Source organism: Neolamprologus multifasciatus, chromosome 23 (assembly GCF_963576455.1).
Source record: "Neolamprologus multifasciatus chromosome 23, fNeoMul1.2, whole genome shotgun sequence".
Taxonomy (NCBI): Eukaryota; Metazoa; Chordata; class Actinopteri; order Cichliformes; family Cichlidae; genus Neolamprologus; species Neolamprologus multifasciatus.
Window position 1 is genome coordinate 2,874,579 of NC_140460.1, and position 11,992 is coordinate 2,886,570.

General features: G+C 41.7%; 1 protein-coding gene across 3 annotated transcripts; it reads left to right on the plus strand.

Moving 5' to 3' along the window:
* The first annotated feature begins 100 nt into the window (after positions 1 to 100).
* On the plus strand, positions 101 to 10,281 carry LOC146490705 (cytochrome P450 2J6-like). Of its 3 annotated transcripts, XM_085152124.1 has the most exons (10): positions 101 to 207; positions 1,359 to 1,600; positions 1,688 to 1,850; positions 1,946 to 2,095; positions 2,172 to 2,332; positions 5,998 to 6,174; positions 6,297 to 6,438; positions 6,686 to 6,873; positions 6,967 to 7,108; positions 7,307 to 10,281. In XM_085152124.1, exons 2-10 carry the CDS (start codon positions 1,397 to 1,399, stop codon positions 7,483 to 7,485), a joined length of 1,506 nt encoding a protein of 501 aa, XP_085008250.1. In that variant the 5' UTR covers positions 101 to 207; positions 1,359 to 1,396; the 3' UTR covers positions 7,486 to 10,281. The 3 variants fall into 3 exon arrangements, with proteins under 3 accessions (XP_085008250.1, XP_085008252.1, XP_085008251.1); XM_085152126.1 differs by lacking the exon at positions 101 to 207 and having other exon boundaries at positions 1,301 to 1,600; positions 6,967 to 7,070; positions 7,307 to 7,420; XM_085152125.1 differs by lacking the exons at positions 101 to 207; positions 7,307 to 10,281 and adding an exon at positions 7,152 to 7,280 and having other exon boundaries at positions 1,301 to 1,600; positions 6,967 to 7,070.
* The last annotated feature ends 1,711 nt before the right edge of the window (positions 10,282 to 11,992 follow it).

Genomic DNA, 11,992 nt, shown 5'->3' on the forward strand with positions numbered 1-11,992 from the left:
TTATTTGGTGGCAACACAATTTGGGATCCTTTTTATACTTCAGAGACAGGACACAAAATGCTTGATAAGCAAAACATTTCACTTCGACTCACAGATCAAATCTCCAACTGTTTTAGTTAAACGACCTGTATTTTATTTTGAAGTCAATCCTCTATTTCCCCCGAGGGTCGGATTTCCGAGTTGGGACGGCATCTCGTTATCCAGACGGTGTGTATGAGTTTCAAGTTAGATTAACGTGAAAGCAACGTCGACGTTACAAAGACACTGTATTTTATTTTAATACCCATCGTTTAAACTCTGTGTTGATGTTTAAAATTGCTTTATCTCACTTTTAATCGGGATTAGGCTACTATAACCTTTCATACCAGTCCGGGTCGTTCTTTATGGACAACAACAAATTTTGCATATTATCCTAACATAACAGATCGTGCAATTGATTCATTTGCAACATTAATCAAAAATTTAATGCATTGCTCTTTGGAACTTTACTTTCAATACTCTATGCTACCACCTTGTGCTGAAAAGTGTTGAAACATTAAGGTAAATGAATTTGGCCATGTTCCTTAAAGCCACTGTTTTTGTACTTGTCCTACTTTTGTTCTCTTTAGAGTTGTTTTCCTCAAATTAGCCTGCTGCTTAAATTAATCGGAGTTGCTTTTCTGTTTAAACAACATGGCATGAAATTCACAACAGAGTTAGTTTGTTAAATAAGGTGAAAAGAACACCACTGGCTGTCCCAGATCTCTTACCTCACCCCTACGGACACTATTGCCTGAAATGAAGGCTCAGTGGCAAATAGAAACCAGGTGACACTGCCAGATTTCAATGGACAATATCACCAAAGTTCTCAGAAGTGGAAACAGGATTTTAGTTTTGGTACATTTAAAAGTCAGCCTTGAAGAAACGCAGGTTTGACCATGGTTGGTTGTGGTAACGTGTCAATTTATGATCATGTAAGTCTTTAAAAATCTCACATCTTCCACTCTGTCAAATGGTAAAACAACAAACTCATTTTCAAGATTCCAATGAGCAGTTTTTTTCTGTGTATGTTAGTGTTGCCCCAAAGATAGCAGTTTTACAGTGGTAAAAATAAGAACTGAAGTATTAAAGTTTGGCTATTTTTTAAATCTAATCAAGCCACCCTCAAGCCAAAAAGATTCTCTACTGTTGAGCAACAATACTTGATTTTAGCATCCTAGATTAAAAATGTTTTTCACATCCTTTTTTCTCCATGAAATGAGGCCAGAGTTCAGAGTAAACTTTATTTGCTTTGCCACGTGATAGAAATGCTGAGCTTTGCCCTCACTGCAGTGATAGCACTTGTTGCCTACTCTCAGACTGAGTCATCTGTCTTACAGGAGAAATCGTACCCACGTACAGTGACTGTATTTACAGAATGGATTCAATCATTTCTGTAATTGGAACCTATGTTTCCTGGGATCTCAAGAGTCTGCTGCTCATCGCTGCAGTTTTCATCATCACTGCAGACTATATTAAGAATCGTCGGCCAGCAGGCTATCCTCCAGGACCCCAGGGTCTTCCAATTATGGGCAACCTATTCACTATAGATCGGAACAGGGCCCATGAGAGTATGACACAGGTACCTGTTAATCTTAAAATTCTAATTATTAACTCATATTCTCATCTCAAGCCTTGTGTGTATCTTCTTTGATAAATCCTTTGCCAGTTAGCAGAGAGATATGGAAATGTGTACAGTCTACGGATGGGACAGAAACGGATGGTGGTTTTAAACGGGTTTGATATTCTGAAAGAAGCTCTAGTGACACAGGGAGACAGCCTGGCGGACCGCCCGGACCTTCCTTTACGGATTGATAGAGCACACAGACTAGGTAAGGGTACTAAAGATCAACACAGATACAAAGCTTGAAAGTTCAAAGTTTTGAGGTTCTTTTTTGTTTGCTTCTCCCTCTCTATTTCTGGTCAGGTGTCATTAGCAGTAGTGGAAAACTCTGGAAGCAGCAGAGACGCTTTGCACTTTCGACCCTTAGACAGTTTGGATTTGGCAAGAAGTCACTTGAATCTGCGGTCCTGGATGAATTTACATATTGCACAAAAACCATCAGAAGCTATAGAAGTACGTGCTTATTACACAGTGAGATTTTATAATGAACAAATTCAGTTTACATAAAAGTTTCTCGTCTATTGTGGAGGTAAGCCATTCGATCCACACCTTATCCTCAACAATGCTGTCTCCAACATCATCTGCTCCCTGGTGTTCGGCCATCGCTTTGAGTACGGTGAAGAGAAGTTCATTAAAATGATGCAACTGTTTGACAAAGCTCTCAAGATTGAAGGCTCCATTTGGGGACAGGTACAGCATTTAAAAATACTGATCACATCCTAAATTCATGTGCCGCAACTGTGAAATGTGCCGCAACTGTGAAATGTAACCCTAACCCTGCTGGAAGGCACCCTCACTACCTAAACGCGTAGTGAGGGTGTTCTGGGAACGTCTAGCAGAGGCCCCAGTCCGCGAGATCTTCAACGCACACCTCCGGCAGAGCTTCAACAGCATTCCGAGGGAGACTGGGGACATTGAGTCCGAATGGACCATGTTCAGCGTCTCCATTGCCGAAGCTGCTGCATTGAGCTGCGGCCGCAAGGTGGTTGGTGCCTGCCGTGGTGGTAATCCCCGAACCAAATGGTGGACACCAGAGGTGAAGGGAGCCACCAGGCTGAAGGAGTCCTATCGGGCTTGGTTAGCCTGTGGGACAGGTATCGACGGGCCAAGCGGAATGCGGCTCGGGCAAGGGCGGAAGCAAAAACTCGGGTGTGGGAAGAGTTCGGAGAGGCCATGGAAAAAGACTTTCGGACTGCCTCGAAGAGATTCTGGCAAACCGTCAGGCGTCTCAGGAGGGGAAAGCGGTGCTCTACCTGCACTGTGTATAGTGCTGGCGGAGCTTTGAGGACCTCCTTAATCCCACTGACACGTCTTCCGAGGAGGAAACAGAGTCTGGGAATGAGGGGAACGACCCGACAATTTCCGGGGGCGAGGTCACTGAGGCAGTTAAACAACTCCTTGGTGGCAGAGCCCCTGGTGTTGATGAGGTCCGCCCCGAGTTCCTGAAGGCTCTGGACGTTGTAGGGCTGTCCTGGTTGACACGCCTCTGCAATGTTGCGTGGAGATCAGGGGCAGTACCCGTGGACTGGCAGACCGGGGTGGTGGTCCCCCTCTTTAAGAAGGGGGACCGGAGGGTGTGTTCCAACTACAGGGGGATCACACTCCTCAGCCTCCCTGGGAAAGTCTATGCCAGGGTGCTGGAAAGGAGAGTTCGTCTGCTAGTCGAACCTCGGATACAGGAGGAACAATGCGGTTTTCGTCCTGGTCGCAGAACACTGGACCAGCTCTTCATCCTCTCGAGGATACTTGAGGGTGCATGGGAGTTTACCCAACCAGTCTACATGTGTTTTGTGGACTTGGAGAAGGCATTCGACCGTGTCCCTCGGGGTGTCCTGTGGGAGGTGTTGCGGGAGTATGGGGTGTCTAGCCCATTGCTACGGGCCATTCAATCCCTATACAACCGTTGCAAGAACTTGGTTCGCATTGCCGGCAATAAGTCGGACTCGTTCCAGGTGGGTGATGGGCTCCGCCAGGGCTGCCCTTTGTCACCGGTTCTGTTCATAATTTTTATGGACAGGATTTCTAGGCACAGCCAAGTGGCGGAGGGCTTTCGCTTTGGTGGCCTCAGAATCTCATCTCTGATTTTTGCGGATGATGTGGTTCTGTTGGCTTCATCGGGTGAGGGCCTCCAGCTCGCACTGGAACAGTTTGCAGCCGAGTGTGAAGCAGCGGGAATGAGGATCAGCACCTCCAAATCTGAGGCCATGGTTCTCAGCCGGAAAAGGGTGGAGTGCCCACTCCGGGTCGGGGATGAGTTCCTGCCCCAAGTGGAGGAGTTCAAGTATCTCGGGGTCTTGTTCGCGAGTGATGGGAGAAGGGAGCCAGAGATCGACAGACGGATTGGGGCTGCAGCTGCAGTAATGCGGATGCTGCACCGGTCCATCGTGGTGAAGAGGGAGCTGAGTGTAAAAGCAAAGCTCTGAATTTACCAGTCGATCTACGTCCCTACCCTCACCTATGGCCACGAGCTGTGGGTAGTGACCGAAAGAACGAGATCGCGGATACAAGCGGCAGAAATGAGCTTCCTCTGAAGGGTGGCTGGCCTCTCCCTTAGAGATAGGGTGAGAGGTTCGGCCATCCGGGAGGGGCTCAAAGTAGAGCCGCTGCTGCTCCACATCGAAAGGAGCCAGCTGAGGTGGTTCGGGCATCTGACAAGGATGCCCCCTGGGTGAGGTGTTCCAGGCATGTCCCACCGGGAGGAGGCCCCGGGGCAGACCCAGGACACGCTGGAGAGATTATATCTTTCGGCTGGCCTGGGAACGCCTTGGTGTTCCCCCAGATAAGCTGGGGGAGGTGGCTGGGGAGAGGGAGGTCTGGGCCTCTTTGCTTAGGCTGCTGCCCCCGCGACCCGGCCTCGGATAAAGCGGATGAAGATGGATGGATGGAAATATGATTCATTAAACATGTTTGTGGCTGTTACAGTAAAAAATATAACTTTTTCTACTCGGATTTTATGTTTTTTCTCTGATTTTAGATAAATTGTGGTAATACAATGTGTCAAAATGAAAACATAACTGTAAATTCAGACACGCGAAGTTGTGCTCAAACGGATGATACCAAACAAGGCAAAGTAAATCATTTTTAACCTCCTAACCCAAACTCTTCCACAGCATACATAATTTAATTTCTCTTTGATATTTGGGCATATTGGGGCCCGATGAATGTAACTGTCATGGTCCTGAGTCTGAGGACTCGGTGTTTTGTTTCCTTATATTCTTCTATATTCTTGTTTATTCTGCCTTGTCTTTTGTTTAGGTTTGCTATGTGTTAGTGTGTTTGTTTCATGCCTGCCTGTGTTCCCTCTGTCTGTCCATGCTTCTCTGTGTCTGTTAGTTTCCTGTTTTATTCTGAAAGTTCATGTCTCATGTCAGTGTGTTCAGTTTTACCTTTCTCCTGTCTCGTTAGCCTAATTTCTCCCAGCTGTGTCTCCCTCCTGTTGTCCATTTCCTAATTACTCCCCTGTGTATTTAAGCCCTGTGTTTTCCTGTGCTCCCTGTTGCGTCGTACCCTCAACTTGCTGTGTGTTCATGATTTCCAGTCCTCCTGCACCTCAGTTTAGAGATTTGTTTGCTTTTGTGAGTTTTATTTTATGTTTAAGTTTTGTTCCAGCAATAACGCTGCATTTTCACTTGAAACCTCGTTTCCTAAGAGTCCTGCATTTTGGGTCCACCACTCCTGCCTGCCTGCCACACAGCCAACCATGACAGAAACAAAGAATTGCCAGATTTATTTATTTTTTAAACTTATTTTTGTTTTTAACAAATATAAGAGCCACATATGAGGATATTCATTTAAAATTTCAATAGGACAGTAGCAGTATAATGTCCTTTTAAGTGGATATCAGGCTCTTGTAGAGCTAAATTGAGTATTTTGGTCTAAATAACCCAAAATGTGATGTCCACATATGTGGACGCCAGGTCCTAGGAGGTTAAAGGTGAAATGTAGACGTCAAATCAAAAGTAGTTAAAATGGCCAGTTATACCCTGGACCCCAGAGGGTTAAACTTTTTTTTTTTTTTAAGTAACGCAATAGTTGCTTTTCAAGTAATTAATTACTTTTAGAATCTTGTAACTCAGTTACTAACTCAGTTACTTTTTTGAAGTAGTAACTAGTAACTATAATCAATCACTTTTTCAAAGTAACTTGCCCAACACTGGACATAAACAGATTTACAGCTTTAGTTTAGACCCCCAACCGGTTACGGTAGATGGCTGCCCCTCCCTGAGCCTCCTTCTGTAGTATTAACCAAACTTTTGACTGGTTCTGTCTGTCTGGTTTTCAGACAGTTTATTTAGACTGAGGCATGGCATTTGCACTAACGTGAATGTATTGTTCCAATCTGTTTCCTTGTGTAGCTCTACAATGCATTTCCTGTCCTGATGAGACGTTTACCAGGTCCACATCAGAGTGTTGGGCAGATGTGGAATGAAGTGAAGGATTTCATACGAGTAGAGCTAAATGAGCACAAGAAGACCTGGGATCCCTCAGAAAAACATGACTACATTGATTGTTACCTCAGTGAGATTCAAATGGTAGTAGATTAGACTTAATTTGCCATCATAAATTGCCATGTATTTCAGGTAACACTGCCAATAAAGGCACTTTTTTAAATCATTTCCAATGTTTTAAAATGTGTGTTTGCATGTATTTTCAGAATAAGGGGCAGGACGACAACACTTTTGATGAGGAAAATCTGGTTATTTGTGTTATGGATCTTTTTGTGGCTGGATCTGAAACCACATCCACCACCCTGCGCTGGGCTTTCCTCTACATGGCAAAATATCCTGAGATTCAGGGTAAGAGTATTGAGCAGGCCTGGAAAGCTCTCTGCTTTTATTAAATAATCTGGACATGTGTGGCACTAAAGGAACATTCTGGTCATAATTTCTTAAGTGTAAACGTTACTATTTCCAGGTTATACTCAGCTTTTTAGATGTATAATGTATTGTGCAATGGTGCACAAACGTCTTTAATAATCAGCGCTGTTGCACTACGCTGTAAATTTCGTTGCTGAAATACTGTTTTCTTTTGTCTTTTGCACAGAAAAGGTACAGGCTGAGATAGACAGAGAGATTGGAGAGTCCAGACAGCCTTCAATGGAGGACCGTGCAAACCTGCCTTACACTGATGCTGTTATCCATGAGATCCAGAGGATTGGAAACATAGCTCCTCTTAGCGTGCCGCATGTCACCAACAGAGACGTCGAGCTGGGGGGCTACGCAGTCCCAAAGGTCATTGCTCAAACCAATTTTGAGTAAAAGACAAACATGGTTTATGTCATATTTCATTTTGTATGTTTTATTTATTATTATTCCAATTGCCAGGGAGTTATAGTAATTCCCAATTTGACATCTGTGCTGTTTGACAAGAAAGAGTGGGAGACGCCTCACACCTTCAATCCAAATCACTTTCTGAATGAGGAGGGCAGGTTTGTGAAGCGAGCAGCTTTTCTGCCTTTCTCTCTTGGTAAGGAACGACTCTGTAGGTATTTTATTAATGTCTGTGCAAGATTTTTCAGGAGCCTCTTTAAGTATACACTGAGCTGTTTAAGAGATGGTTGGTGAAGGACAAAAAGAGATCCTAAGTAATTCTATTGAATCAGTAATTGATCTGTGCACAGTCATCCAAAGGAAATCTAGGACTAATGTCAGTGTCTTGTCTCAGGTAAGCGGGTGTGTCTTGGAGAGAGCCTGGCCAAGATGGAGCTTTTCCTCTTCTTCACCTCCTTCATGCAGCACTTCACATTCTCCATGCCTGCCGGGGTGAAGCCTGATATGGACTACCGCTTTGGGCTCACTCTGACACCGAAGAATTATGAAATCTGCGTAACCCCACGTCATTAGAAACTCTGATATACTTCAGATTTTAGAGAATATGACAAGTTTAATAGTTGATCGCATATTTTGATCTGAATTTCACTACGCACGAGTAAAATTTCTCTGCTTTCTCTAATAATAAGTGCATTATTTCCTGTTTTTGTTACTTACATCAACGTCATTGTCTCCATACCGTCTTTGTTTTTGGTCCATTTTTTTATGTCAGTCCTTTTTTCTTTAACTTTTTCTTTTTGCTGGACTTTTATTATGCAGCTAAAGAGAGGACAAACAGGTAGACTGGGTGTCCTTTGATGGCCTAAAAGCAAAGACAAAAAACAAAAAGTATAAATATTAAATAGGAACCAAATTGGCAGCTAAATACGGCAGCATGCACAGTGGTTAGCTGCATGTTCAATATAATTCAGATCAGTACATTTACATATTTTTGTATCAATAAAAAGAAAGCTGACACTTACAAGACTTTAAAAAAGGTGTAAGCATCACAGCAGATGCCTTTGTGTCAAAGTAGCTGAAGCTAAAACACAGAAAAACATCAAGGCGATTTATATGGCCTGGGATTTTATAAAAAATATTCTGCAGTACATCAAAAACAAAAGAAACCATTAATCAACATATGAACATCACCTCTGAAGTTACAGAGGTTTTATTAGAGACACGGCTAAGCATTTTGCATTTTGCATAATTTTAAAAAGTTTAAATTTGTTCAGTATTGAACAGCAGAAATTAGGTTTTCTTTTCGGAAGTAAGTAAAAAGAAACAAACAGCGTCCGACAGGCTGTAAACAACGGTAGACTTGTGCGTAACAAGCAAGCGAATAATGCAGGAAACAGATTTTTAGATGGGAAACTGTTCTTGAAGTATACAGAGAGAGAGAGAGAGCTGTGCATGAAGTTTGATTTTATCGTGATGGAAGCAAAACAGTAAAAGTCAGAGTGAATTCATGATGATGTTTATGTGAAGCGTAGTTTGGATCTTCTTTTGCTGCTGGTTCGGTCAGTATTGTTTGGAGAGAGATAAAACTAACAGCTTTAGAATCAGCGCAAAAACGGCATAAACAGAAAGCTCGGACCCGCCGAAACATCAGAATCAGCGAGCTGTCGGCTTTCAGCCCCGACCGTGTCCGTGCCGTCGGGTGAGAAAGGCGACATCTGACTGATTCTGATCCATCGGTGGGTCCGTGCTTTGTGTTTACGTCTTTGTGCAGAAGCCGTGTTTCTGCTCTGATTTACTGTCTTAACTGTTTGGTGGTTGTTGAAATTTTGTGAGGTTTCACCTGAGATTCTGGCATTTTTGGGAAAAATAAATTTATATTAAAAAATCGATTCAGGATTTTAATGAATCGATTTCACGTTATCCAAGCCAGAATCGATTTTAATCGATAAATCGATTATAAAAACCCACCCCTACATCTAACACATAAAACTACATACAGCACACACTTACATTTAATTTTGGTGAGCCCATGGAAGTTGGAGTCTTGGTTTTCTGTTCTTAGCTGAGTGGCACATGGTGTGGTCTTCTGCTACTGTAGCCGATCCACTTCAAGGTTCACCATGCTGTGTGTTCACAGATGCTCTTCTGCATACCTTGCTTGTCACTAGTTGCCTTCTGCCTACAATTCAAAACCTGTACAACGCCAGGACCATGTGGTGGGTAAGAAATACTAGAGATGAACCTTTCACCATGGACATAAACTCCCGTCATATCAATAATTGTGGTTTGATAGAACTGTAGGCTGGATGCAGTTATTGTTTCCAGGATCATCTTGGAGAAGGACTTTGTAGGAGAATATATTTTGCATTATGAAGATTGAGCTTCTTCCATCAGGGGCAGGTGTGTTGTATTCATTAGTACACTATTTTATTTGCCTGTCTAAGACTGGGGGTAGATTTTCATCTATATTACACAGTAACAAGAAATCCAGGTCATTAAAGATTTAACTGCAATTAATAATAGTTTTATATAGCACCTGGAGCTGGACTGAACTGATACACACTACTCCTCATGGTACACTCATCTTTGGATGAGAGTAGATAAGAGTCCCATCAAAAATATCAAACAAAAATGATCAAAAGAAAAAAAAGATTAAAAAAAATTTTTTGCATCTAAAGTGCAAAAATGTAATCTTGTACAAGTGATATACAAGAAAAACAGTGAAGGAGTACATAAATATTATGCGTAGGCCAATGTTATTTTTACTTTCCGCTATTGAGCATCGTGAAAAAGTCGCCTCATGAAGCGCCTTGAGGCGACTTTTGTTGTGATTTGGCGCTATATAAATAAAATTGAATTGAATTGAATAGAATTGAAAATCAACAACAACAAAAAAACGTCCGCTGTACCTCCAACTTCAGCTTGTTTTTTTCTTAGCTTGTACTAATTTAACTGGATTTTATAACACAATGTAAATTAAAATACTAACTCTCTAAAACACACTGTCCTCAGTACATCGGACAAAACTAAGTCATCATTCTGGTACCTTCTTTGTTATCTGCACTTTAGCTCTCTTAGTTAAATCAAAAACCAAACTGTAATTCATGGAGCGCGAGGCTTTTGTGTCCTCAGCTGTCTGCTGCTAATAGTATGCTAGCAGACAGCACAGAGTAAAAGGCACAGTATGAATGTGAGTATCATTGGAGGAATTTTGCTTTTAGTGGAAGAGCGGTCAATAAGAAAAAGCTCTAGAAAGACACAAGCTGATGAATGCCATTCAATTTAACACTCACCAGTTAACTGAACTCACCTGAGTTCAGTTAACTGCATCTTGACTTTGACACATAAACATACCTAAATATATAACAAGCAAAAGAAAAGATTGAAAATTTTAGCTGTGCTTTCAAGTCAATATACATAGAATGGAGGTCTGAGCTGTTACTGTAAGTTTGTGTGCTGGTACCATCTATGTTCAGCATAATCGTAGCATCACGGTTTGTGGAAGGAAGTGAAAGACTTGCCTTCTGCTGGACTCTTTGCTCCCTCTCTATTGAATGCTAATACAAGACCTAGCCAACTTTCACAAGAGCGCTAGTATTTGTTCTGGTAAACAGAACATAATTATAAACATACAAAGTAAGTACTAATTTAATATGAATGAATGAATTAGGAACATGCTCAAGGTTATTTGTCAGACTCCAATTCACTTCTTAAAAACTGTATTACATTTATTGAGAACACAGGAAAAAGAGTCCATGTGTAGTATAGCTTTGATGTTTGACATCGGTGGTGTTTATATTCATCTTTAAGTAAATCTACCTGCTCCAACTGAAGCTAAGTATGTTTGTTGCGTGCAACGTGTAGCCATCTTGTTACTGGTTAATCTTGAAGGCTCAAGCTGAGCCTTTTTGATGTATACATGTTGTATACACACAGGGCCCCAGGCTCAGTGCAAACTCAAGACTTTTGTGATGTGATGCGTTAGTGGTAACTGCTCCATCTCTGTTTTGGTGGGTATCTTTCCCTTAGATTTCTATACAGTCTTTTTAAAACCACAGGACTCTCATCTACAAATCATTAGAAGGAATGCAGGTTAAAGACATGTCTGAATTGGTTCAGCTTCTTTCCAAAAGCAATAACCGCCCTCAACTCACACATGCACTGACAAAACAGTTTCACCCCCCAAGGACTTCCCTCTATACACAGACTATGCAAACTACCATCATTACTGTGCAATATTTAATTTACATGCAATACCCCACACTGTAAATACATAACCCTATTTATTTCTTTAATATTTGTATATAGCGCCACAGAAACGGTTGATGTCTATATAGTGCTGCAGAACTGTGCACCTTTCCCCTCTTTTTTTCTACATGTCTGTACTGGGTAGGAGTTGCTCTGAATCTCATTGCACATGTGTATGTATAGTGACAATAAAAGACATTCTATTCTATTCTTTTCTGTTGCATAGAAAGAGTCCTTGCTAAATTCATAAATACTCTCACAAATGCTGATCCAGTTAAAGTTTTTGTGGATAATATCAAATGTTAACTACTTTTAATGGAATATTTCAATAATCATCACTTGCATCTGTATGTAAACTTTCAAAACAAATCTTTTTTTTTGTTTGTAAAATTTTTGTAAAATTTGATCAAATATAAAAACAATATAAAAATATATTTTATAAAAACCCACAAACATTGACCATATTTAGTGCCATACCATATTTAAAGCAGCTTCAGCTTGCTTTTGTTAGTAAACTGAATCTGAATCTACATGGAACAGAATAGAGCACAGACTTCTTGGATGAGCTGTTCCTTGCAGAAGGCCTTATTACTTGCCCTAATAGACACTAAAAGGCACCAAGACCACAGTCGATAGGTCCAGTTCAATATTCGCAGGGGTCAAGCTTAGCAGGTGGCAATCAACCATGAGGGTCTGTGATGACCCAGCTGTCAGTCAAAGCACTCAGAGGCCAGCCGTGTTGCTTCAGTTCAGTTTTCAGGGATTCATTTATGCATAGATCTGTCCTGCCTCAGCAATTCAGTCAAGTTCAGGTCTTAACATCGACCAGGCC